This window comes from Terrapene carolina, unplaced genomic scaffold (genome assembly GCF_002925995.2).
Source record: "Terrapene carolina triunguis isolate 2854851 unplaced genomic scaffold, T_m_triunguis-2.0 Scaffold235, whole genome shotgun sequence".
Taxonomy (NCBI): Eukaryota; Metazoa; Chordata; order Testudines; family Emydidae; genus Terrapene; species Terrapene triunguis.
In genome coordinates, this window is record NW_020664586.1 from 414865 (window position 1) to 442281 (window position 27417).

The 27417-nt window shown below is 56.9% G+C and overlaps 1 protein-coding gene across 3 annotated transcripts; it reads right to left on the reverse strand.

Moving 5' to 3' along the window:
• Positions 1 to 1552: 1552 nt before the first annotated feature.
• On the reverse strand, positions 1553 to 11135 carry NICN1 (nicolin 1). 3 transcript variants are annotated; one of them, XM_024193670.2, is made up of 7 exons: positions 11070 to 11135; positions 10623 to 10761; positions 8891 to 9079; positions 7956 to 8018; positions 7012 to 7083; positions 4045 to 4149; positions 1553 to 3457 (listed from the first exon to the last, which is right to left on the reverse strand). In XM_024193670.2, exons 1-7 carry the CDS (start codon positions 11105 to 11107, stop codon positions 3416 to 3418), a joined length of 648 nt encoding a protein of 215 aa, XP_024049438.1. In that variant the 5' UTR covers positions 11108 to 11135; the 3' UTR covers positions 1553 to 3415. The 3 variants fall into 3 exon arrangements, with proteins under 3 accessions (XP_024049438.1, XP_024049437.1, XP_024049436.1); XM_024193669.2 differs by having other exon boundaries at positions 7956 to 8069; XM_024193668.2 differs by having other exon boundaries at positions 7956 to 8096.
• Positions 11136 to 27417: the final 16282 nt, after the last annotated feature.

Sequence of the window (27417 nt, forward strand, 5' to 3'; positions counted from 1 at the left end):
GTGGAGAGGTTTTAGCTGAGGACTGTAGGTGATGGCCAGTGGAGTTCTATTGGTTTCTTTCTTGGGCTTGTCTTGCAGCAGGAGGCTTCTGGGTACATGTCTGGCTCTGTTGATTTGTTTCCTTATTTCCTCGTGCAGGTATCATAGTTTTGAGAATGCTTGGTGAAGATCTTGTAGGTGTTGGTCTCTGTCTGAGGGGTTGGAGCAAATGCGGTTATACCTCAGCGCTTGGCTGTAGATGATGGATTATGGTGTTTCCGGGATGGAAGCTGGAGGCATGAAGGTAGGCATAGTGGTCGGTGGATTTTCGGTATAGGATGGTATTGTGAGTTACAGGTATGCATGATATATCTGTTTCAAAACTTATGCTGTGTTTCTGGGTGACACCCCCAGATAGATTGGCATCAGCACTACCCTAGCCTGTTCAATGGCCCATCAAGGGTCATCAGCTATACAATGAACCCATTGAAAAAGCCAGGGACTACACCTTATAAGTCAGCAAACCATGTAGGGGCTTGAACTTTATGGACAGAACTCTAAGGCTTCTCCATGCCATGTGCTGGGCAGCTTGTGTTTGAAACAAAGGATGCACAAGCCACATGGTAAAAGACTATAAAAGGCAGCTGCATCTTCTCCATTTTGTCTTCATTCCTGCTTCTTACCTCTGGAGGAACTTTTCTACAAACGAAGCTCTGAAGGAAGGACTGAATGACCCATCCCAGCTGTGGACGTGTTCCAGAGGGACTTTCAAGCCAGCAAACTCACCAATACGGCTAAGAACATGATATATGGACTTTGAAGTCTGGGTATGTATCTGACTGCTTCACCACTTAACAACTCTCTTCTTGTTCTTTCTTTTTTCTTTATAATAATCGTTAGTTTTAGACACTAAAGGATTGATTAGCAGCATGGTATTTTGGGTAAGTTCCAAACTAATATTGACCTGGTAACATGGCTGGCCCTTTGGGGTCAGAACATTTTGTATATGTGAGCAGAGCTTTTAAACAACTTCTCACTGTACTGGACCTAGGTCCTGACTGGGGGCCAGAGAACTGGAATGTAATAAAGGCAGCTGTGTGATTCAGTGTTAACCATCAGTTTTGGGAGTATCTGCTCTCCCTTTTGCAGCCTGCCCTGACCTTGACATTTTCAGTGCGGGCTGCCCTGGCACCCCAGGTCACATAAGGATAGGTGCCTTACACCCTGAGCCCTTGGAAGGAAAAGGGTGGGGGTGCGTAAATTGACTGGTTCATGCCTTGAGCCCTCCGTAGGGTATAGGCAGTGTGCTCTAGATTGTGCAGGTAACACTGCCTTCCTCTCATTCACCCCCACGAGCCTCCCCCCCCAGCTCTCCTGAAACCTGGCCTTGTCCTCTCTATGGACACTGGCCCTTCAGCTCCAGCTCCCCTCTTCTAAGAGCTGAGGGAAGGCTGGGTTGGGCACAGGCAGCCCCCAAGCTGGGCTGTAGGGAAATGACAATGCCCAGGCGGGGCAGAAGGGATGGCATGTGCCAGCCAGGCTCCACTCAGAGAAACCACTAGCACAGCTCAGCTTTGGGGGTTGTTTATTAGAGCAGCTGGGTGGAGATCCAGCAAATGCATGATGCATCCCCCTGTGGGGACAGGCAGAATAGGGGTCAGATCCCCATGGGCACAGTGAGTGTTGGAGGGAACAGCATGGCTGGCTACAGCCCAAGACCCATGTCCTACTCAGGCCAGCACAGTCACATGCAGCCAGGAAGGATGGAAGGAAGCAAGCACGTGGCCAGGAAAGATGGCCCAGGGGGAGGGCACTAGGCTGGCATTCAGGAGACCAGGGCTCATGTCCCAGTTCTGCTACAAACTCCTTATGTGACCCTGGGCAAGTCTCTCTGGACCTCGGTTCCCAGACGGATGCTGGGGCCAGCCATTCCCAGGGTAGGCACGAGGTTACATGTGGCGAAGGCTGGAAGGTGCTCAGCTACTCTAGCCCCCTTGGAGAGAACATGGGGAGGGGCCAGGTGTTCACCTCCTGCCACTGTCCTGAATACCAGGGAAAGTGGCAGTCATGCCATTGCCCCACATCAGGTGCCAGCACTCTCCACTGCACCTCCTGGGAGAGTTAATGGCACAAAGTGGGGCTCGGTTGCTGCAGCGGTTCCCAAGACACACCCCATCCCCTGCTTTTTTGAGCAGGCCCGTGAGCCCGCGAACCAGCCCACACCCGTGTTACCAAGGGACTGGGTGCTCAGGAGCAGCACACAGGGCTGCTGGGAATCTTGCCCAGCACTGCAGGAGAGAGAGACAACCCCCAGTACCTGGTGTGTGTGTGCGTAGGGGGGGCGCTCCAGGCCATGATCCAGGGGCCCGGGGGAAGGTGCTCCAGGCTGGGATCCAGGAGACCAAGAGCTCAAATCTCTTCTGCATGGCTGCTATTTACTCCATGATTGGAAGTGAGCATCTGGGAGCACCCTGGGGCCATCAGAGGGGCTAGGTGACAAGCTGCCCATCTTCACAGAGTTTGCACATTTATGGGTCAGGAGCCAATTGGGGCTGGGAGTGATGGGGGGTGTCTGGACTGTGTTCTGTGGTAGCATACTTTGATTGCCATTGGTGCTGAGGCTCCCAAGAGCCCGCAGACAGCTCTCCCCATCCCAGGCTCTGAGCCCTGCAACCTTGCTAAAATCCACAGCCAGGAAGGCTCCAACCGACAGTCCTTCCTCCCCCCCTCGCCATGCCCCTGCAGCCCCACTACCATGAAGGGAAGGTGGTAGGGCCCCAGCCCTGTACCCTACCAGAACAGGGAGAACAGACAAAAACTGCCAAAGTAGCCCTGTGGCTTTTGGGTAGCACCTCCTACTGCACAGCCATGGGGAATGGCAAAAAACAGGGAACATCACAGTCCCTTCCCTGTCCCATGCCTGCAGCACACCAGCCCCACGCTGAGCCCCAGGCAGCTCCAAGCTCGGAGGAGCAGGGCTCTGGTGCAACATTCAGGGCAGTAACTCTGTTCCCAGAGCCCAGCACATCCCTTGAGCTTCGCCCACCTCAGGATTATTGGCACCCCAGATGTCACTGGAAGCAGGATTCGTCTGAAATTTCCGGGGGGGGGGGGGGGGCGCTCTGCCAAACACCTGCAATGTGATTTGATCAGGAGGCTGGGGGACATGCCTGCCAGGCCCAGAACAGGGAGTTTATGCAGTGCCAGGAGAAGAGGAAGTCCGCAGGCCCCAGGGAGATGCAGATGGAGGAATCTGGCCAGCACCAAGGAGCCAAGAAGCCCAGGAGATGCTGTGGGGAAGGCTGAGGGAGCACAGAACAGGGAGGGAGAGAAAACAACCCTCTTGACTTGGGAGAGCTGAGGCAGACTCTGATCAGCGATGAAGGAAACGTGCTGTGCAGATGGCAAGTTCAGGGCAGCCAGCCTGGGCCAGAGCTCAGGTGTAGGAGAGCAGATTGATGTCGTAACAGCCATCCACCTGGAACACAGAGACCAGCGTCACTCCCATCAGGGTATGCCACTGCCTCCTGCTGGGGCTGGCTGGGACTGCAGGAGCAGAGAGCCCCGACACACCCCCTAGGGGCTGCTGCTTGGACTGCAGGAGCCGAGAGACCCTGACGCGCCCTGTAGGGGCCGCTGCTGGGACTGCAGGCGCCCACAGCACCCAACACATCCCCTTGGGGCCACTGCTGGGACTGCAGGTGCCCACAGCCTCTGACGTGCCTGCTAGGGACCTCTGCTGGGACTGCAGGAGCCGAGAGCCCCCATGCAGCCTACCTCCTCCATTACAGTGGAATTGGAGCTGGAACATCAGAGAGGCTGGGACTGGGGGAGGTGAGAGTTCCCTACCTCCAATACTCCTGAACCTGGAACCCCCAGGAGCTTTCCCAGCAGTTTGATGGCATTTCGTACAGCATGGCCAGCTGGGAGCAGCTCAGGGTGACTGCAGATGCTGCCAGTGCCCAAAATACATCATGCCCCTTCGGCGCATGCCAGGCCAAACAGCAAGCCCAGAGCAGGGGGCCAGCCCCTGTGGGCAATGAACAGAGCTAACTGGAAACTAACGTCAAAACGCCCGATTCGGGCTGCCGTCTGGTTAGCGCGGATCATCTCCGTTAGTACCCACAGCTGCTGGACTTCTGTAGACACCTTTTCCGGGTCGGGGACACCCTGCAGACAAGCAACGGTTATTGAGATGGGTGTTCCTGAAGGCAGCTCCAGACAGCTGGGATAACCCTCACTTCCCCGCTGCCCATGGGACAAGTGCTCTCTGGTTACCCTGCTCTCCCCCAAGCCCACTTCATCTCATTGCTCCACTCTGCTTTGTCTGCTTTCAGACGGTGAGCCCTTGGGGCAGCACCTGGCACAGGGGGGCCTCCAGGTCCTACTGCAGTATAGCCAGCAGTCTGTGCACACAACCCCCGCCCAGTGCATGAGGCACCGTTGCTCTCCCAGAAAACCACAAAGCAGGGGATGGACTGGGAAGGCATCACACACGACACCTCTGACTGCTCCAGCCAGCGGCACACGTCACTGCCAGGACTCTGCCCCAGCCAGGCCTGCCATTCGAGCTCCCTACTCGCTGCTCTGGAACATCACACCCCTTCCTGATGGGCTGGATGCTGCAGGACCAGCCTGGCCAGGGGCCTACTCATCCCAGCTGAGCTGCCCAGCTGATTCAGGAGCATTCTCTGGCTGCACGGTCAGAGAGCTCCGGTCTGTGTCGAATCTGCAGCAGCTGCTTCCTGGAAGATCCTGGCTGCCATGAGCCATGGTGTCCCCAGCTGAGCACGTCAAGCTCGGTGTCTGTTGGCAAGTGTGCCCGGAACCGACAGCCAGGACATCAAATCCAAGCCGCTGTTAATTAACAAAATCAAACTAATTGCATGGCACACACAGTGCTGGAGAGGCCACAGCCAGGAGACTCTAGACGGGAACTCAGGGGAACGGGGGAGAGCTGAATAGAATTTAGAAATGAATTCGCCATTTTCCCCAAAACTCTTGAAAATTCCAGCTTGCCTCAGGTTGCGCTGACAGCCCAGTCGACCCACTCAGCTCCAACGCCTTCCAAGTGCCTCCTGAGCGTGGCTTTGCCCAGGGTGGTCCAAGAGCACAGCCCCAGGCACATCCTCATTCCATGGCATGCACCCAGAGCTGCCACCGCCTGGCGTTCACAAACAGCCCCAGTGGCCACCGGAACACCAACCTCACAGGCCTAAGGTGCATCCTGCAGCAAAGGGCTGAGGACACAGCCCTGGGGCACCCCATTTAAGAAAAGAAACTGAGTGCTGAGGAGCTAGAGCACAGCAATAGCACCGGGGTCAGGCAGATCAGTGCAGGTACCGGGCCCCACATGTGCAGTGCAAGATCTGGGCCAGGAATCACAACTGGCCGAATATCACAGAGCTGGATCTCCACACCCTCGGCAGGCTCTCTCTGCACTAGTTTGCATGCAGGTGTTTCAAACTGGGCCCTCCTTGGCTGAGTCGCACTGCGCTACTGGGGTCTCCAACCCACCACTCAGCTGTGCTGTGCCACTGGGTCCCGTCCCCCCCACTCAGTGCTCCCAGGCCCCCCTCCCCCCCACTGGGGTATCCAACCCTCCACTCAGCCACGCTGCGCCACCGGGTCCCCCGCGGGAGTCTCCAACCCTCCACTCAGCACCACTGGGGTTCTCCCCCCCGACTGGGGACTCCAACCCCCCATCTCAGCCACCCAACCCCGGTCACCCCCTGGTTCTCGCCGCCCGATCCCGGTCGCCCATGCAGTAGAGCCTCTCAGAGCAGAACTCCCAGGCTGCGTGCTTTCCCAAGCTCTCCACCCATCACAACAGAGCCCGCAGGGCGCTCGCAGCCCAGGAGAGCTTTACAGAGAGCTGAAATCCACAGCACTGTCTGTCTAATGTGCGAGGAGACACTGCTGCTCACCGCATTTTCCTGGTCTTTGAACAAGGCCGGCAGGGGTTTTCTCTCTTATAACAACCGCTGTTGGATTTCCGCTTGTGGCCCGCAAGGAAGCTGAGTGCCAGCGACATGCCCAGTCCAAATGCTCTGTGGACTGTGCTGGCGAAGTCCCAGCTGCTGGAGGCTCAACTGCTGGCTGGCCCACCAGAGTCAGGGTAAGCCCCCCCCCCCCAACACCTGGTTGATAGATCTGGCCTTTTGCTGTTTGCAAACTGCCCAAGCAGGTGAGAAGCACCCAGGTGTGGTCGGGGGGCCAAGTTATTCAGCAAGCAATTCTCTCTGCAGGCAGCTTGCAAACAGCTCCTTGTGCTGAGCTAGCTAGTGACAGGCATGGGGCTTGTCCCCTGACTGGGGTGGGCTTGTAGAATGAATCAACAGTTGCCTGGATTTCAAATTGCACATTCAAACAGACAGTTGAAATTTGCTCGCTGAGCAGTGTTGGCAGCTGGCCATTAGCCCTTGTGTGTATTCGCACTAGGACACGTGTGCAAGAGGAACACAAACAGGCCATGTGCTCCCGGTGGACAGGGCTAACCTGCACTTCCCAAGTGCAGACTATGGTGCCCATCCCCCTGCCCCAGACATGCAGCTCTCATCTATAACCCGGCATGCTGCCCCCCATTTACCACTCCCCAGAGTCCAGGAGCTCCCCACCACTTCCTGCAGTGCATCAGTGTGCATGCAGATCCCAATGCACCTGGCAGGGATCATGGCCCCCACGAGCCCAGCTCCCACTGTACCCACCTGCCCTGCCCAACTGAGCTGTCTGCTTCAGGGGACATTTCCCCCCATCCCCCGCCAGTCAGGACCCTGCCCGCTGCCCTTCCAGAACACCCCACCACCAGCCGGGACCCCACCTTCTCTCCCTAGAACACCCCACCTCCAACCGGGAACCCACCCGTGGCCCCTCCCCCCAGGACACCCCATTCTCTCCCCCAGGACACCCCACCCGCAATAGGGACCTCACCTGCTGCCCTCTCCCCCCAGGATACCCCAACTCTGGCCGGGACATGCTCACTGCTCCCTGGGAGACCCCAGCTCCAGCGCTGCTCATAAGGAGCCTGCTTACCCCATGCAGGTTTTCTGGCTGCTGCTGGGGGGCCAGGTGGGACAGCCAGGACGGGAAGTCTGTCTGCAGGCTCTGAAAGGGGTCAAAGGTGGCAGATGAGCAGAGCAGAGCCAAGCTCCCCCTCCCCCTCCCTGCCATACAGATGGAGGCAGGCCTGGCTCCTCCGTGCTCACAGGGACAGGCTGCCTGCTGACCCCACTGCTGCATTCAATGCACACTCCTTAGGCCAAGGGAACTGCACTGTAGCCAGAAGCAAAGGGAGTGTGGGTCCAGCCGGAGTGTGCGGCTGCCCCATCTCTGCTCCCTCCCCAGGCCCCCCGGGCAGTCTGCTCCGTCACTGTAATCCTGCTGGTGCAGATGGCCTCAGAGTCACAGCACAGGCAGAAACAACAAGGAGCACAGGCAGGTGATCAGTGCTGGGGCCAGGCCGATGACAGGGGTGCCGCAGGAAACACTCCCTGCGCCGCAGAGACAGAGGCCCCCATGGCCAGGAGCCTGAGACAACTGAGGCCATGCGCCACGGCCCAGACTGCAAACTGCACTTCACTGAGCTCCCCGGGGCCCTGGGGGTAGGGGGTCTGGGGAGAGCCTCACGTGTCAGACCCAGAGTCTGGGGCAGCCCCTGCCAGGAGGGACACGGGGTGGGATTTGGTACCCCCTGCGTCTGCATTCTTGACGGGGGGGCCTTTACAGCACAGCAAGTGAGGGGAGACAGGGTACCCTTGGCTAAGGGATGGGCAGCTGCTTCCCAACCTCAGCGGAACCTGTGGGAAGCAGTCCGAGGCAGAGACGACTAGCAGGGTCTCAGAAGAGTCCTGCAGGGCTGAATGCCGCGCGGCTGGCAGGGCCAGGGGCGATTCCGGTCTCGCCAAGCACAGGCGGCTTTGTGCAGCACTCATTGCCTGGGAGAAAGGCAGCCTGACAGCGCCACAGCAGTCACTCACCTGCTGGCCCCTGGGGTAGAGCCGCAGCTCCTCCAGGGTGAAGTGCAGCCAAACGGGTGAGGGCTGGCGAAGAATCAAACGCACGGCGGTCACCTGATCCACATCACACAGCAACTGCCAGAGACAACAGGGCAGCAAGAGCTGCGCTGCAGTGAGGGGGTTGGGTGCTAGTTATTTAGAGCCAGGGGCACAAGGGCTGCCAGCTCTGGTGAGGTGACGGAGCTACAGGGGGCAGAGCGAAGCCCGATGCGGGATGGCTAGACAGGAGGAGTTATAGATGGGTGCCAAGAATCGCACTCCAGGCCCTTTCCACCAGGCAGGATAAGGACGAGGACTGGCAGCTCAGGGTGGGCCCCAGCACTATGGTGCTGGTGGGGGTCCTAGCACTATCGCAATGTAATAAACCATCAGGTCTGTCAGCCTTGGAGACAGCCCACATCCCCAGCAGCAGCCAGAGGGGAAGCAGAGGTTTTAGTGCCAAGAATTCCATTGGGCAATTCAGCTGCTGCCCCCAGCACTGAATGACAGCTGGCTCTGGGGTAGAGCCCTACAACACTACACAGGATTCAGGGAGGAGTAAGAGATCCTGATTACACCACAGGGATCAGGATTCCCAACATCGAGTTTGCTCTTATGAGCAGCACCATGGGATCTGCTGGGACAAGCAGCCCGTGCCTTGCTTTAGTGCTTCAGTCGCAGCCCAGCACTAAGGGCAAGCAAGCCCCCTGCGAGCCCCAGCTGGCCTGCCTGTACCACCTGGCTTCTCCCCAGCACTCTCTCCTCTCCGGAGCGGCAGGCCCAGCCCAGCTGCACTTGTGCCGGCTGTGGGCAGTGGTGGCCAAGGCACAGTCAGGGCTCTGCTGCTGCTCTAACTACAGGGGAATCAGCTACCATAGGCCCAGCCCCCCAGTCCCAGTGGCACCAAGAGTCCTGACCTGATGCCTGAAGAGAGAGAAGTAATCCTGGGAGCCGGCCTCTGTGTGCGGGCTGGGCATCAGGCAGTGATTCCACAAGCAGGTGACCCACTTCCTGGCGCTGGCGCGCCCCACATCACAGGGGCGGCGCCGCTGCACTCGCACAGTCAGGAAAGCCGTGTAGGAGTTCTTAAAGACGATTTCCTGCAACTGAGACAACCCAGCGCGCAGGTCACGAGCCTGCCCCAGGGGGAGAGCCTGTCCTTTGCTGCCTAGACAGGCAGGTACCCACCCGGGGAGAGCCTGCCCTCTGCCACCTAGACAGGCAAGTAGCAATCCACTGGGCCTCCTTTGAGCCACATCTTCAATCCACCAGTGAGTCCACTCAGTTCGATGGGCAGCAGGAAAGGCATGGGGATGACCAGCTCTGCAGAGCTGGATTCTCCATCCCCAACACTGTTTAAATCCAGACTGGACAGTGTTCTAACAGAGCTGCTCTAGGAATTATTCTGGGAACATTCTCTGGCCTGTGCTATGCGGGACGTGTGGGTAGATGTGCACAATGGTCCCTTCGGCTTCACAACCTGTTTCTCTCTGAACGCACAGCTCCTGGCCCCAAGCTTGACACAGTAAATAGAAATATGACAGTTGAAAACCTACCTGTCCCTCAGACTCTTCGATACAAGTTACTCACACTTAGAAGCTTGCTTCAAAGCCCTACGTTTTGCTATTCTCGTCCGGCAGCATCCCTAGTCCCAGGGAGATGGCTGTGGCTCTGCACTACCTGCCTCTGGTCTCTGCTCTGAAATCCAGCCCCTCTGCTACACTCCGGAGACTGGAGAACTGGGACACACAGTGGTGCTCTCCCTCAGCTTCTGTGTCATTGCCATGGCTCTGGGACAGGCTGGTTCACTGGCTGGACCTAAAACTGCCCTCCTCCCAACTCCGACCTGGGAAAGGCTAGTTATTAAGAGCTGCCTGCAATGTGCTGCATAAGGTGCCCCAAGTGCCCAGCCAGTCCCCGTCCATCCGGCTGCATGCAGAGCCTTTCCCCTAGTGGAGACTAGGTCCTCAAGTCCTCCCACCCAGCTACTTCAGGGTGGAGCAAGCGGCATCTTTCCTTCCAAAACCCATGGGAATGTCCTCGAGCCCCAAGTGTACAATAGCCCCCTGGCATTCAGCCACCAAATGCTGCTTTTTGTCAGGAGAACAGCGTGCCCAGGTGGCTTTGTTATTCCCTGTCTCCGTGGCAGTGCCCCTTCCTGGCATGCTTTGGACATGTCGCCCTGTCACTGGCTGCAGTGGGAGCTGCTCAAGCACACACCCAATGGCACCTGGGTCCCCATGGATCAGATGCCCACCTGGGGTCCATCTGCCCCGAGAACCCTACCCAACCCTAGTGTCCAAATGAGTGTGCTGAGCAAGCCGGGGCTCTGACCTTAGCTCGCTGCTGCATCAGGGCACCCAACAGCATGCAGACTGGCACCCGATGGGGACCTGGGCAGCCCTGCTACCCAGGGTTTCCCCAGAGCTGCCCTATTCCTCCTGAGGGACCCTTCGCATCCCAGAGAGTTTTTTGGGAGCCCAGGGCCCTACCACAGCTACCCGGCCCCGTAGACATTGCAGCAGCCCCCCCGCCTCGCCCTGTGACTGTCACTAAGCTCCCTCCCCCCCCCATGGTGCACGGGCAGGAGGGGCGGAGGGCCACGCGCGACCCCCCCATAGCCCGGGCAGGGGCTCACCCCACACGTACATCCAGGGGCTGGGCGGGGGGCAAGGCCACATCAATGACGGCCACGCCAGGCTGAGCCAGGTCCGTCTTCACATCTCCCACCTGCAGCGCCACAGGGCTGCGGACGGTGCACAGGGCTGGGCGGGTCGCCATGGGGCGGCTGTGAGAAGAGAACAGCAGGTCAGGCAGCACTGGGGGGGAGTGTTTGGAGGGGACTGGCCTGGCCAGGGAGGCCGTTCGGGGGAGCTGTGGTCGTTCGGGAGGGTGAGGAGGTGTTTGGAGGGGGAATGGGCTGGCCGGGCAGGGGGTGTTTGGAGGGGGCTGGAAAGGGGGAGGAGCTTGGCTGGCCTGGAGTGTTTGGACTTTGGAGGGGCCTAAAAAGGAGGGAGGGGCTGGGCTGGCGGGGGCCCATTTGGGGGAGCGGGGATGTTTGGAGGGGGCTGGGGTGGGCGGAGGGGACGCTCTCACCCCGCTCCGTGTCCCGGGTTCGGCGCCGGCGGTTCCATCCAACATGGCTCCGGGGCGGGGCTGGCGGAGTACAGCGCTCGCCCCCGCCTGTCTCCATGGAAACGGCTCGCTGGGGACTGCGGTTGCGGGGGCCTGGATGGCTGGGGGGGCTCTGGCTGGGGGAACTGGGGGTCTGGCTGGGGGACGTTGGGGCCGGATGGCCTGGGGGGGGGTCTGGCTGGCCTGAGGAGTCTGGCTGGGGGGGGCATTGGGGCAGACGGAGGGGGTCTGGCTAGGGAAGCTGGGGAGTCTGGCTGGGGCTGGGGGCAATCGGGCTGGATGGCCTGGGGGGGGGTCTGGCTGGGGGGGCATTGGGTCTGGCTGGGGGGTATGTTTAGGGGGCATTGGGTCTGGCTGGGGAGTGCTTGGTCTCCCCCTTGTACAGCTTTGACCCAACAAGGGAGCAGAGTCTGAGCCCTGCTCGCCAGGGTACCGGGGTCATGGGCTGCCTGGCTTACCTGCCCGGCTCTCCTCCGTACCATGATCCCACAGGGCTTTTCTCCAGCCCCTCCCCAGCTCCATCTGCTAACCTGATCCCCCAGGAAAGCCTCACACCAGCATAATGCCATTAGGCTTCAGAGTGAATTCCCCAACAGCCATGACAAGGGAGTTCCTGTGCCGCTGCTTGAGCTGTGCTTAGGCACCTTTTAAAGGTTTTCTTTACAGCCAGTAGGACTAGGATGCTGTAAAGGAAAGCTCAGCTGCTGCCCGGTGTGACATAACGTGCATCTCCACAGGCGTACTGCCACCGAGCTGGGCGGAAAGAGGGTGGCGAGCAGGGCCCTTATCAGCGGCTTGGTCCGCGCCCCGAGTACCCCCAGCTCACTACGGCAAGCTTGCCAAGCAGCGCTAGGTCTGTGTCACGCGGGCGCCCCTTTCTGCCTGGGGGGATTTGCCCCCTGAGGTCAGAAGGGACGATTATGCTCATCCAGTCTGGCCTCCTCAATCATCCAGGCCAGAGAACCTCCTCTGGAGAATCCTGCATCCAGCCCAGTGGCTAGTGACTGAGCCAGAAAGGATCTTAGGGATCCAAAGAGAGAGAGAGAGAGAGAGAGAGAGACCCCTGCAGTCCCCTCACGCTGTCGCCTTCCCTTCACTGTTTCCTTTCCTAGCTGTCCTCTCCCATCTCCTCCCCTTAGCAGATGGATGTTGTGCATTCAGCTCTGAGGTTCATGCCCTGGGAGCAGTGGTTATTGGTGACACACACCTGTGTGCGGTTCCTATTTCCGAGGTTCCCTGTCTCCCACCCCCAGGGGACGGCTCGTGCCCAGATGGTCTCTTTATCCCAGATGATGATGGGATTGTGTCTCCAACATGAGAGTCCTCACTGGGGTTCCCAACTGGAGAGTGAGCGAAGCAGTGGGCACCCTCTGGAGCCACACAGAGAGAAACCCCATCTGTGCACTGACTGTGGGGGGGCATCACAGCTGGTGTTGCATCAGAGACAATCCACCGGATAGAAACCAGCAGTGCCACATCCTCTGGGCCCACGAGGCCCCATCCCACCAGACATGTTCTGCATCACACGCCATTTGAGGCATGTGGGGTCAGCTGTGAGTTGTGGGCTTGGGGGAAGGGAGCATATTCCTGGAGTGATTAATTGCTTGGGAATCATGTAATGGGAGGCATTGGGGTGAAAACCAGAGGAGAAAGATTCCTGGCTGCAACCCTGGCCTGTTGGGTGACCTTGGGCAAGTCACTGCCCTGCTCTCTGCCTCAGTTTCCCTATCAGTAAAATGGGGATAATGTTACTGACCTTTGGAAAACATTTTGTGGTCTCGTGATGAAAAGCACTAGATAAGAGCTGGGTCTTATTATTACTTTATTGATCATTGCGTAGGTGCCAGTGATCATGACTTGATTACATTTGTCATGTGCAAAGAGAATAATGTCCAAACCAGTATAATTATATCTACACTTGTGCTTTAAAAGGGCCAGTTTAACAAAGCTGAAAACAGTGACGCGTCAAATGAGCTGGGAGAAAGGATTTAATCAGAAAATTGTGAATGATATTTTGGAGTTGTATAAGAACATTGTACTAGGTGTCCAAAAAGCCAAAATTCCCCAAGCAAGAAAGGCTACACAGGTGAAAAAAAACCCAACAACCTGGCTTAGAGGAGAAGTGAAAGCAGCTATAAAAAAATACAATGTGTAATGTATGGGGGGAAATATAAATTAGATGCTAGGAATTGTAGAAAATTGCTAAGGGAAGCAAAAGGACACTAGGTGTTATCTATGGCCAGCTGAGTTAAGGACAATAAAAACACATTGGAGGGGGCTGGAAAGGGGGGAGGGGCTGGACTGTCCGGGGGGGGGCCTGTTCAGCAGGGGCGAGGGGTATTTGAAGCGGGGCTGGGCTGGCCAGGGGTGTTTGGAGCGGGGCTGGAAAGGGAGGAGTTTGGCATTGGTGTGACTGCTGCTGGAATCCTGTGTCCAGTTCTCGTGCCCACAGTTCAAGAGGATGTAGAAATATTGGAGAGATTCAGAGAAGAGCTGCCAGAATGATGAAAGAATTGGAAAAACCTGCCTTACAGTGAGACTTAAGGAACTCTGTCTATTTAGCTTAGCAAAGAGAAGGTTAAAGGATATGGATGGTGAGTTCTATGGACCCGTGATGCCTGGGCACCAGGAATATTCCTGGCCCGTGGCCCGGCTACAGCAATATTTGAGGCTAGGTCTCTCCCTCGGTCCCACCTTCCACCCCCGGGCGCTCCCCCCGCACATCCCCTGGGTGATTTTAAATGGCCTGGGGCCGCCACCCACCACCGGCAGCACAGCAGAGCTGAGTGGCTTCCTGCCTGCTCGCTCCACGTGGCTGCCGGCCCCTCTCTGCAGCCCCTGGGCGGGGTGGGTCTGTGTCTACACACACTGCTCCCGCCCCAAGCCCCCCTGCGGCCAATAGGAAGCTGTGGGGGCAGTGCCTGGGGGTAGCAGCGTGCAGAAGCCCCCCGGCCCACTCTGCCTAGGAGCCCCAGGTAAGCGCCACACCCCTCCACCCCCTCCCAGAGACTGCACCCCCACCCCTTTCCCACAAACGCCCGCCTGTCCCCAAATTCCCTCCGAGAGCCTGCACCCCCTAGCCCAGAGCCTGCACCCAAACTCTGTCCCAGAACCTGCACCCCTCACCCCCTCCTGCACTCCCACCTCATGCCCCAGCCCCTTCGCACTCCCTCCCAGAGCCTGCACACAAACTCCCTCCCAGAGCCTGCACACCTCACCCTTCCTACACCCCCACCCCTTACCCCATCCCAGAGCCTACACTCAAACTCTGTTCCAGAGCCCACACCCCCTCCCATCCCCAAGCTCCCTCCCAGAGCCAGCGCCCTCCCCCCCAGCCCAGAGCCTGCACCCCTCACCCTGCACCCAAACTCAGTCCCAGAGCCTGTACCCCTCACCCTGGCCCCTCCTGAACCCCCACCCCCTGCCCCAGCCCAGAGCTTGCAACCAGCACCCAAAATCCCTCCCAGAGCCTGTACCCAAGACCCCCTCCCCCACCCAAACTCCCTCCCAGACCCCAAACTCTTGCCCCTTCTGCACCCAAACTCCCTCCCAGAGCCAGCACCCTGCACCCCAATTCCCTGCCCCAGCCCAGGGCTTGCACTCCAGACCTCCTCCCCCCACCCAAACTCCCTCCCAGAGCCTTAGGCAGGGGGGCAGAGTTTGGGGGGGCAGGCTCTGGGCATTCTGGGCACCACCAAAATTTCTTCAAACCTGCCGCCCCTGTTAAGGGATGACTTGATCATAGTTTCTAAGTACCTACTTGGAAGCAGAAATTTTATAATGGGCTCTTCAAGGTCTAAAAAGATCCAATCTTTGGAATTTGGAACCAGACAAATTCAGACTGGAAATAAGGCACACATTTTTAATAGCCAAGTATTGTGGCAGATTCCCCATAACTGGCAATTTTTAAACCAAGCCACTCTCTGAACTGTTTTGTAATGTATTGTGGAAGAACTTGTCTGTCCTTGGCTTGTGTGTGGAAGTGTTTTTAGCCCACCAAGTCAGTAACCAGGAGCCATGGGAGGAACTTGCCTGACCCTTGAGCCCCAGGACACAGGGAGGCCATAACAGTCCAGAAATAGGTTGCCATTGCCATATAGAGGCTGGCCGCCCCAGACTGCTGCAGGTCCAGGGCTGGCTTTAAGCCGATTCGGCCGATTCCCCGGAATGGGGCTCCGCGCCTAAGAGGGCCCCGCAACGTCCGGGGCTGCCGGCGGAGTGAAAAAAAAGGAAAAAAAAGCCACGTCCTGCTTCTCCCCGCTCCCTCTAGCGCTTGCGCCGCCATACAGCTGATCAGCGCAAGCCTGGGAGGGAGGGGTGAGGAGGAGGAATGCGGCATGCTTGGGGAAGAGGCGGGGCCAGGGTGGGGATTTGGGGAGGGATCCAATGGGGCAGGGAGGGGGCGGGGCCAGGGCAGGAATTTGGGGAGGGATCCAATGGGTCAGGGAGGGGGGGGAGAGTCGGGGCAGGGTGGGCGTGGGGCCCCGCACCTGCTAAAGCCGGCCCTGTGCAGGTCAGTGGCTGGTCAGTTTGGTGGTGACAAGCCAACCCTCGATGTTGTGATGATGGAGGTTTGGGAGCTGATTATTCCTGTGGTTTGCCCTCGGGTGGTGGCGATTACTAAGGGCCCTGAAATACTGGCTGGCTTTGAGCAGATGGCCTTCCCAAGTCATGTAGGCCAGGGGTAGTCAATTATTTTTTTTCAAGGTCCAAATTTCTTGGTCAAGGTATAGTCAAGGTCCATACTCTAGAGAAAATGTAAAAAAATTATAACAATAATAATGATAAGTAAGTAAGTAGAAAGATTTCAGGGTTCGTTCAAAGCGTCTAGCGGTCCGGATTTGGCCAGCAGTCTGCCTATTGACTACCCCTGGAGTAGGGGCCTTTGCTGGCACTCGTGTTCTCATTGTCTGCCTAGCACAAGGGGCACAGGAATATGGCTGCTGGAAAGCATACTGCTCCCTTGTTACGTAGCCTTTGGTCAACCATGGGGGGATTCATGGGCACAGCATGGGATGCACTGGCCAGGCACATGGTGCCAGAGCATTCCAGAGATCTGGCATTTACTTGTTTGAACAAGAAGGGACTTTTGTCCCCTTCACATGATATGGCTATCGATGGGGTGTCTGTGCCCACTATTGTGTGGGTGGCCAGGCCAACCCCCTGCTCTGGCTTATGAAGCTAAACCCTGATGAGAGAGCACCTGGCAGCAGAAGGCTTAGTCACCCCAGAGCAGTTGCCGGATGGTGGGGGAGTGCGCCTGGGGCAGGCTGAAGGCAAGAGAGTGCTGCCTACAAACCCATCGCTTGTTCCCGGGGGGTGCTGCGCACTCAAGGCCGGTGCAAGGAAGTTTCGCGCCCTAGGCAAAACTTCCACCTTGCGCTCCCCCCCTAGTCCTGCGGCAGCTCCCCCCCCCGCCCTAAGGCGCCCCCCCCTGCGGCAGCTCCCCCCCCGGGGAGCTGTGCAGCAGCTCCCCACCCCAGCTCACCTCTGCTCTGCCTCCTCCCCAAGCACGCCGCCCCCGCTCTAATTCTCCTCCCCTCCCAGGCTTGTGGCGCCAAACAGCTGATTGGCACTGCAAGCCTGGCAGGCGGGAGAAGTGGAGCGGTGACTGCGAGCTCGGGGAGGAACGCTGTAAAAAAAAAAAAAAAATTGGGGGCACCGCTTTTTGGCACCCCCAAATCTTGGCGCCCTAGACAACCGCCTAGTTCGCCTTAATGGTAGCACCGGCCCTGTGCGCACCATACACCAGAATGCAGGCGAGACCTGTCACCGGGGCAGGTCGATGCCTGTGCTGGATTACAGATGCAGTGCAGGAAGCCTGACAGTGGCCTCTGCTCAGTGGGGTTGGGTCTAGGAGAGCAAGGGGCGTGGGGGACGCCCTGTGTGCCCTCAGCCTTGCTCTGCAAGGGGAGATGAGATCCCTGGAGACACGGGCTCACCTATGCTGTCCATAGCTATGTCTGTATCATTTATCTGAGGCTCTATTAAACTTCCCACCCTTTAGGGGATATTGAAAAGGTGCATACCTGGAGTCAGGTGCCCTTTCTTCAAAAGGGTGTTGGGCTGGGATGCATCACCAGCCCATCACCCAGGCCCTCACCTCCCTGGGGTTAATGGTTCCTGCCAGGGGCACAATGAAGTGGGGCAGTGCAGCCCCTCTCTCCTTGGCTCTAGACTCTACTACACATTCACAGTGCCAGTCTCTCTGGTGGGAGGGGAGGGGGGAGACATCCCAGCCAGTCCCGGTCTCTCTGGTGGGAGGGAAGGGGAGAGATCCTTGCTGGTTCTGGTCTCTCTGGTGGGAGGGAAGCGGGGAGATGTCCTGGCTGGGCCTGGTCTGTGTGGTGGGAGGGTGTGACACAATGGGAATGTTCTTAATGTTTTGTCTGAATAGTGTGCGCACCTCAGTTTCCCCTGTGTGTTACTCAAGTATCTAGCTGGTGGAACAAGGGTGTATGATCCTTGCAGAGACCCCTGACCAGGAGGTGTTACTGCCAGCTGGCTACCAGAGCACAGACAATGGCCGACACTCTGTATCCTGGCAACTGGTGGCCAGGGCCCATCCTCTGTGAGAGCCAGCTGGAGAACAAAGCGACAGGTGGAGGCCAGGGGACCTGCATGCCCCAGAAAGAGACAGAGGACACAGGAGGGCAGCTGGGTGTGAGTGAGGCTCAGGGGCCATCACTGGTCCATCTGAGGATGGGGAACTCGAAAGGGGAGAGCTCTGGGCTCGGGATCCCCCATTCTCCCCCTAGGATGGACTTTGTTGAATGTTCCTATTTTCTGTGCTGACGAGCTCTGCTCTACGCTCTGTTCCTGACCACTAATAACCTGTCTGTGTTACCTGCTGACTGGGGTCGCTGCTGACTGCGGGGGAGAGGTGCACGGCCCCTTTGCGGGAGGAGGCTTCCCCAGGTGTCCCATCCAGGGGGACTCCCTACGGGGAACTTACGGCATGGAGCAGGGTGCTGAGCGTTCCAAGGTCAGACCCAGGAGACTGCCCTAGGCAGACCAAGCACTGAGGGGTGTCACGCTGCAAGAGGGTCCTGCGTGAACCTCATTCAGAGTGGTTCTGGTGCACCTGTGACAGAGGGGAGGGGGGAGAGGTCCTGGCCAGTCTCTGTCACCTGGGGCTGGTCATTGGAGATGAGGAAGAAGCAGCAATTGAAGCTGCCATAGACCAGCACAGCAGAAATGGTAGCAGCGGCTCCTCTTGGGGCTGAAGCCCCTGGAAGACCCCACACCCAGCTCCCCGCTTCCCAGAACCCTGGACCACCATCTCCTCATGCTGCCTCCTCCAGCCCTGCTGCACCCAGGCCTGCTCTGGGAGGAGAGGCAGTGGCTTGGCGAGGACATACATGTATCACGTGACAATGGGAAGGGGGGGACCCCCTCAGGACACAACGCATGCATAAAGCAGGAGCCCCCTGAGGAGGAGATTGGAAACGTAGCACGTGCAACCTGGGCCCCGTCCCCAGGAAAATTCTGGGTGCGCCCTGGCCTTGTTCTGTGTCATGTGCCATGAACATTCCTAGGCATACGCGCTGCTCTCGACAGCGTCTCCACATACAGAGAGCACGGCCGGGAGCACAGAGCTGAACTTCCCCGGCCCGGGACTCCTCAAAGGCTCTGTCCCTCCCTGAGAGTCCCAGCTGGGAGCAGCCAGCCTCTCCAGATGCCCACTCTTGCTGGAGTCTCTGCACAGCTTCCCTGCTGAGAGGTGGCAGGGAGAGAAACCTCCTTCCTCCTGGTGGCTGGTTGCTGGGTGTGAATGTTCTGGGATGCTGATACGGAGTCCAGACTGCAAGGCAACCCCCACACCTCATGTCTCCTGTGCCAGCCTAAAGCAAACTTAACCTGTCTCCCCATGCTGGGGGAAGTACAGAGGGAAACTGAGGCACACATTGGAGTCATAAAAGTATTCCAGAAAATCCTTGCTTCGTCACACTTCCATCCAGGCAGACAAAGCAACAGAGAAATGCTGTTAAGTGGAGTCAGTATTAACTTGGCCCATTAATATCTGTGACTGGAGGAAGGGGATTCAGAAACACAGAGAGACACTCAGTCCTTTGGGCAAAGTTAGCCCAATCCCTTCCCAAGGCAGACACATTCCTTACAAACCAGGGTTGGCATCTGCTTCCCATGGGGGATATGTTTGTAGGACTACAGGGTTTGCCTTGGTGGCATTGGCTCAATCTCCCTTTCCCCAAAGATGTACTGCACGCACTCACTGACTGCTGCCCTCCCTCCCCGAGGTGGCTGCATCTGATCCAGGTATGGCGATCCTGCAGGTTCCAATGCAAAGAAAGATTATCCTGCTCTGAGCGATACTAGGCCAGTCAGTACCGGGTTCACCATGGCTAGGGTTACCATACGTCCGGATTTTCCCAGACATGTTTGGCTTTTTGGTCCTCAAATCCCCGTCTGGGAGGAATTTCCAAAAAGCCGAACATGTCCAGGAAAATAGGGAGGCATGGTAAGGGGACCGCCTCCTCCCCAGGGTTCAACTTTCCCAGCTCCCGCCGCTCTCCCCAGCGCAGCAGCAGCTGGAGCCCGGGAGGAGGCGGACGGTGGGGCTGGGGGCCGGGCCGGAGCCACTCGGACGGGGCTGGTGGGGCTGGGGGTGCTCGGCAGGGGCTGGGCCAGGGGTGCTCGGCCGGAACTGGGGCCAGAGCCGAGCCGGAGCTGCTGGGACCGGGGGTGCTCGGCCAGCGCCACTCGGCCGGGCCGGCGGGGCCCGAGCCGCTCGGCGGGGCCCGAGCCGCTCGGCGGGGCCCGAGTGACCAGGGCTGGGGGTGCTTGGCCGGTGCCGCTCGGCCAGCGCCGCTCAGCCAGGGCCGGGGCCGATGGGGCCGGGGGTGCTCGGCTGCTGGCCAGAACTGGGGCCCGAGCTGAGCTGGGCCGGAGCGACCGGGGCTGGGGGTGCTTGGCCGGCGCCGCTCGGCCAGCACCACTCGGCCAGGGCCAGGGGTGCTCGGCCGCTGGCCGGAACCGGGGCCCAAGCCGGAGCGACCGGGGCTGGGGGTGCTCGGCCGCTGGCTGGCGGCCGGAACTGGGGCCCAAGCCGAGCCAGAGCGACCGGGGGTGCTTGGCCAGCGCCCCAGGGCCCGAGCCAGGCCGGAGCCGCCGGGGCCCGAGCCAGGCCGGAGCCGCCGGGGCCCGAGCCTCTTGGCCGGCCGCCGGAGGGAGCCACTTGGCCGGGGGGGCCGGACTCGGCCGCGTCTTCTCGTGCCCCCCCCAGCCCCAGCTTACCTGCTGCCTGCCTGTTTCAGGCTTCCCGCGAACATTTGATTTGCAGGAAGCAGGGGAGGGGGAGGATCAGGGGGGCGGAGCGTTCGAGGGAGGGGGCAGAGTTGGGCGGGGACTTTGGGGAAGGGGCGGAGTTGGGGCGGGGCCAGGGCCCCTTGGAGTGTCCTCTTTTTCAGGGGCTCCCATATGGTTTCCTGGCACCAGGCCCACACTCAGAAGGGGCCTATAACACCCGCTTCCTCCCTTCCCGCAGCGTTGTGAGAGGCAGCACCCTGGTTACCATGGTGCCAAGCCTCCAGCCGCAGAGAACACCTCCCCTGGAGGCCCGGCCAGCCCCTGGGGCAGGCAGACCCTTCCCTGGACTATGATGACATTGTATCCCCCCCACCTTGCCCAGAGACAGGCAGCAACACTCCAGCTCTCACCCTTGACCGCAAAGATCCAGCCCGAGAGCCCAAGGGACCCCGGTAGCTGTAGTTCCTTGGCCAGCTCCCTGCCTGGCGAGCCAGCCCTGGAGCAGGAAAGGAACTACATTTCCCAACATTTCCTTGGCCGCTATCAACAGGAAAGGGAGGGGGAGGGTTTGAGGAAGCTGCCAGGGCTGGTGTGAGACCGGATGCACTGGGCTTGCTGTGAATGGGGAGCTGGCTGCTAGAAGGGGGTGGTGTTGTGAATGGGGAACATGCACAAGGAGTAGAAGGCTTTGGCACAGCTATCACCCTCAGAAGACTTCCCCAGACAGGATTAGGGATGCTGGTGGCCTCGGCTGGCAGCCCCCAAAGAATCATAGACTCTGTGACAAAGTTCCTCCTCTATCTTGGTGGGTCCTGCGCTTATTGGCGGATTTTCTTGCCTCAGAGATTCACCATGTGGGTTGGGGAACAGCCCAGAGACCTTCCCCTCTGGAAGAACCCACAGTCCAGGTCAATTGGGAGGTTTGGGGGGAACCCGGGCCCGCCCTCTACTCCGGATTCCAGCCCAGGGCCCTGTGGACTGCAGCTGTCTATAGTGCCTCCTGTAACTGCTGCATGACAGCTACAACTCCCTGGGCTACTTCCCCATGGCCTCCTCCAAATACCTTCCTTATTCTCACCACAGGACCTTCCTCCTGGTGTCTAATAATGCTTGTGCTCCTCAGTCCTCCAGCAGCACTCACTCTCAGCTCCTTGTGCCTCTTGCTCCCAGCTCCTCACACTCACACCTCAAGCTGAAGTGAGCTCCTTTTTAAAACCCAGGTGCCCTGATTAGCCTGCCTTAATTGATTCTAGCAGCTTCTTCTTAATTGGCTCCAGGTGTCCTAATTAGCCTGCCTGCCTTAACTGGTTCTAGCAGGTTCCTGATGACTCTAGTGCAGCCCCTGCTCTGGTCACTCAGGGAACAAAAAACTACTCATCCAGTGACCAGTATATTTGCCCTCTACCAGACTCCTGTACCCCACTGGTCTGGTCTGTCACAACGCATAGAAGATTAGGATTGGAAGAGACCTCAGGAGGTCATCTAGTCCAACCCCCTGTTCAAAGCAGGACCAACACCAACTAAATCCCAGCCAGGGCTTTGTCAAGCCAGGCCTCAAAAACCTCTACGGATGGAGATTCCACCACCTCCCTAGGTAACCTATTCCAGTGCTTCATCACCCTCCTAGGGAAATAGTGTTTCCTAATATCCAACCTAGACCTCCCCCACTGCAACTTGAGACCATTGCTCCTTGTTCTGTCATCTGCCACCACTGGGAACAGCCGAGCTCCATCGTCTTTGGAACCCCCATTCAGGTAGTTGAAGGCTGCTATCAAATCCCCCCTCACTCTTCTCTTCTGCAGACTAAACAAGCCCAGTTCCCGCAGCCTCTCCTTGTAAATCATGTGCCCCATCCCCCTGATCATTTTTGTTGCCGTCCACTGGATTCTCTCCAATTTGTCCACATCCTTTCTGGAGTGGGGAGCCCAAAACTGGATGCAATACTTCAGATGTGGCCTCACCAGTGCTGAATAGAGGGAAATAATAATTTCCCTTGATCTGCTGGCAATGCTCCTACTAATGCAGCCCAATATGCCATTGGACTTCTTGGCAACAAGGGCACACTACTGACTCATATCCAGCTTCTCATCCACTGTAATCCCCAAGTCCTTTTCTGCAGAACTGCTGCTTAGCCAGTCGGTCCCCAGCCTGTAGCGGTGCATGGGATTCTTCTGTCCTAAGTGCAGGACTCTGCACTTGTCCTTGTTGAACCTCTTTTGGCCCAACCCTCCAATTTGTCTAGGTCACTCTGGACCCTATCCCTACCCTCCAGTATATCTATCTCTCCCCCCAGCTTAGTGTCATCCGCGAACTTGCTGAGGGTACAATCTATCCCATCATCCAGATCACTAATAAAGATGTTGAACAAAACCGGCCCCTGGGGCACTCTGGTTAATACCGTCTGCCAACTAGACATCGAGCTGTTGATCACTACCCATTGAGCCCCACAATCTAGCCAGCTTTCTATCTTCCTTATAGTCCATTCATCCAATCCATACTTCTTTAACTTGCTGGCAAGAATACTGTGGGAGACCATATCTAAAGCTTTGCTAAAGTCAAGATATATCACATCCACTGCTTTCCCCATATCCACAGAGCCAGTTACCTCATCATAGAAGGCAATCAGGTTGGTCAAGCATGACTTGCCCTTGGTGAATCCATGTTGACTGTTCCTGATTACCTTCCTCTCCTCCAAGTGCTTTAAAATGCTTTCCTTGAGGACCTGCTCCATGATTTTTCCAGGGACAGAGGTGAGGCTGTAGTTCCCTGAATTTTCCTTCTTCCCTTCTTTAAAGATGGGCACTATATTTGCCTTTTTCCAATCGTCCGGGATCTCCCCTGATCACCATGAGTTTTCAAAGATAATGACCAATGGCTCTGCAATCACATCAGCCAATTCCTTTAGGACCCTTGGATGCATTAGATCTGGACCCATGGACTTGTGCATGTTCAGCTTTTCTAAATAGTCCTTAACCTGTTCTTTCACCACTGAGGGCTGCTCACCTCCTCCCCATACTGTGTTGCCCAGGACAGCAGTGTGGGAGCTGACCTTGTCTGTGAAGACTGAGGCAAAAAAAGCATTGAGTACTTCAGCTTTTTCCACCTTATCTGTCACTAGGTTGCCTCCCCCATTCATTAAGGGTCCCATACTTTCCCTGACCTTTTTCTTGTTGCTAACATACCTGTAGAAACCCTTCTTGCTAGCTGCAACTCCAATTGTGTTTTGGCCTTCCTGATTACACGTGGAGGAAGGAATTGGGTGGAATGAATGGACAATGCGTCTCTATCTGAAGCCTAGCAAGGGAGGTATCCGTGCAGGAGACTGTGACTCAATTTCCGCTTCTGAGTCGTGGAAGCAGCAATTGGCTTTTCATTTCCAGATTTATCTAATATTCAGAATGGGAATCTAGCACCTGCCTTCCAGATTTGAACCCCCTCAAAGTTCAGGAGTGCTCAAGTTCAATTTGGGCTGCTGTCTGTTACTTCATTTCTCCCAAATCAAATACTGTCATTTGCTGTAGAAAAAGTAGGGTAAAATTGAGCAACAAATGCTGGCAGTTTCCCAATGCTAACTAGGACTGGAATTGCTATGTTCAATAACCATTACCATTTTTTTTGTTTTTTTTTTAAAAGAAGATGACAGTAATATTGCATTGGCATGTTCCCCACAGAAACTAAGAGTGGAACAAAAGAACAGCAAAGTCACCTCAACTTTTCCTCATTATGTGGGACAGTCTTACAATATGGATCCAGATATCCTCTAATCAGGTGCTGTCATCTCCCTGGGCAAAGAGCCCCTCCTGCCCCTGAGCTGACATCTTGTGTCTGGTTCTTCTGTCCCGCTTCTGCCAGAGGGGGAACACAGAGCATAATACACCCACCCCACCCCGGCCTGCAGCCACCAGGGCGATGCTGCAGAGCTTCTGGGCCTGGTCCAGCTCCTGGAAACCTGCAGAGAGAGGGAGACTGAGCCCAGGCTGCTGTTAGACCCTGGGTGGGGGCAGCAGGGACATGGCACCATCTAGAGCAGTTGTTCCCAAACTGGGGTTCGTGAACCCCTGGGGGTTCGTAAAATGTTACAGTGGGTTCTCGGGGAAAAAATTCCCTAATGGTGGACAGAGCTGTCCCTAGGGACCCCAGGCAGCATGGGTCCAGCAGCCCAGAGCCCCTTGACTTCCAAAAGCCAAGCAGATCAGTGCAAGCATATCTATCACACTGAGGAGATTTAAACTTCAAGACTCCTTATAAGAAATGGAAAGGGAGGTGGATATTTTTTGCTGTTTTTAAAATTAAATAGGCCGCTAGTATTGTTTTTTAAATTATTATGAAGAACAAGTTTAAGCTTTATTGTAACGTGCGTTGTTTGCCTGGACTGCTCAAGACCTGAATGCTTGTGTAGGCGGAACTCTTTGAGTTGGCTTCTTAAATACCTTCATATTGTTTCACATCTGATATTCCTTGATGAAACATAGGAGCCTTGTCTTATAACAGGCTTATTCAAAGTGATACAAGCTACAAAAGTGAGATCTTGGAAGAGTATTGCCGTTTTCATAATGTAATAAAAATACTGTAACGATAAATAATTAATAATAAATAGTGTGTAATAAGCATGTCATAAAAACAAATTTCATATTTCCAAGATCACTGCTTTTATAATTTATACTCAGGTCAGTGGCGCGCTCCAAGCGCGTGCCTGGGGCGGCAAGCCGCGGGGGGCGGCCTGCCGATCCCTGTGGGGGCGGCAGTCAGGGAGCCTTCGGCGGCTTGCCTGCGGGAGGTCCGCCAGTCCCGCGGATTCTGCAGCGATTCAGCGGTGGTTACACCGAATCCGCGGGACCGGGGACCTCCTGCAGGCATGCCGCCGAAGGCATCCTGCCTGCCATTCTTGGGGCGGCAAAAAAAGCTAGAGCCGCGCCTGACTCAGGTGAAGGAGAAAATCCCTGGAAATATTCATTTTTAGGAGGGGGCTCGCAAAACTTGACATTTTAGTGAAAGGGGTTCACAGGTTGTTAAAGTTTGGGAACCACTGATCTAGAGGAGTTTAATGAGCGGAGCGTCATCTTGGGCAGAGGAGCAGATGGTGCTGTCACCGCCCTTGGAGAAGCCAGGTGGGTGGGTCCCAACCCAGGTCCTGCCGGATAGGGGTCCCCATCTTAAAAGCTCCAACCCCACCTGTGTTTACTGCCCATCCTTGGCATCCTCAGCAGAGCCGCACAGTCAGGCCTTTCCCTCTCTGCCCAGAGTGGGTCCCCCAGGGCAGGCTGGTGAGGGGCATTGGCAGAGGGTGAAACATGAGATGTTTGATCTGCAATCAGTCCCATCCCCTGGAGGTGCATCCATCTGTGGTGCTGGTCCAGTCAAGCACCCCCCTCCTGCCTCCCGCGACCTCTCCCTAGGCTGCTGTCCCAGGTCTTCTGAGCCTGCAGAGTCTGAACAGAGCACTCGCTTGGGGCACATAGCCTCTATTCAGCACCCCATCCTGAGAACGCTGACCATCCAGCACCTAGAACAGTGGTCCCCAAACTTTTGAGGGTCACACCCCCCTGTCCCTATGTTCGTGCCCCCCCACAGCCAGAGCCAGGGCCAAGAGCAGGGCCAAGGCTCCCGGGGGCGGGGGGGAACAGACGCAGACAGGTGTAAGGGGACTGAGGCTGGGGCTGCAGCTGGGGGTGGGTCTGGGTCCGGAGCCACAGCCAGGGGCCGAGGCTCGGGACAAGTGCGGGGCTGGGAGCTAGGTCCACGGCTGGTGGCGGGGCCGGAGTAGAGCTGGGGGTGGGGTGGGCCAGGGCTCGGTGGTGCTCCCCCCCATGGGGGCTTGCCTGGTCTGCTGCATCCCACGAACGTTCCTCTGTGCCCCCTTGGGGGTCATGCCGCACAGTTTGGGGACCTCTGCCCTAGAACCTGTGCTCACCCCTCAGGCTGCCCCAGAGCTTAAACACACCCTCTCCCAGGATCCCACCAAAGGTGTGAGCCCGCTGGGTGCCAGCTGACCTCTCTCGGGGCGCCTGCGAGCAGGGGGAGCCCATAACACACACACACACTCGGCAAAGGACTCGAACGCAGAACTGCTCCTTACTTACCAGCACACAAAATACACTGTTCTCTACCAAACTCCCAAACCTGGCTTGCATATGCCCAGTTGGTTCCCTCAGCTCTCCAGAGGGCACTCTGGGCTGGGCTCAGGGTCGTCTGGGCTCCTCCAGCCTTCTTCTGCTGCAGGGCATGGCTTGGGTTCTGAAACATGGATCCGTCTTTCCTCCAGCTCACCTCCTAGGGCTGGCCCGTCCCCTTCCCCTCTGCTGTCCAAACTCCTTGCCTGTGCCTCTCCGACCTCTCCCAGCTTAGTCACCCCTCCCTGTCCTGCTTGTGGAATTTCCACTCCCCCAAACCCAAGCAGATCAACTTGGCCAGACTGGTTTCCCAATGCGGGCACCCTCCTTAGCATAACTATTGCGTGGTCAGAGCACAGTCGTTAGAGTTAAGCACTTCCCATTGCCCTTGGTCTGGTGTGGGTCCTGGCTTCAATGCTGAATACTAGGGCCACTGTTAAATAATAATAAAATACCATTTATTTAAATATTTTTGTATGTTTTCTACATTTTCAAATATATTGATTTCAATTACAACACAGAATACAAAGTGTACAGTGCTCACTTTATATTTATTTTTATTACAAATATTTGCACTGTAAAAAAACAAAAGAAATAGTATTTTTCAATTCACCTCATACAATACTGTAGTGCAATCTCTTTATCATGAAAGTTGAACTTACAAATGTAGAATTATGTACAAAAAATAACTGCATTCAAAAATAAAACAGTGTAAAACTTTAGAGCCTACGAGTCCAATCAGTCCTACTTCTTGTTCAGCCAATCGCTCAGATAAATGTTTGTTTACATTTGCAGGAGATAATGCTGCCTGCTTCTTGTTTACAATGTCACCTGAAAGTCAGAACAGGCGTTTGCATGGCACTCTTGTAGCTGGCGTTACAAGATATTTACGTGCCAGATGTACTGAAGATTCATATATCCCTTCATTCTTC

What these genes read in the sequence shown, in the direction of transcription:
- NICN1 (XM_024193668.2), bottom strand. Translation starts at nt 11,107, where the DNA reads ATGGAACCGCCGGCGCCGAACCCGGGACACGGAGCGGG. An exon ending in AACCCGGGACACGGAGCGGG is followed by an intron (nt 10,762 to 11,069) that starts GTGAGAGCGTCC and finishes CTCTTCTCACAG; the next exon opens with CCGCCCCATGGCGACCCGCC. An exon ending in TCTCTCTCTTCAGGCATCAG is followed by an intron (nt 8,097 to 8,890) that starts GTCAGGACTCTT and finishes ACTGCAGCGCAG; the next exon opens with CTCTTGCTGCCCTGTTGTCT.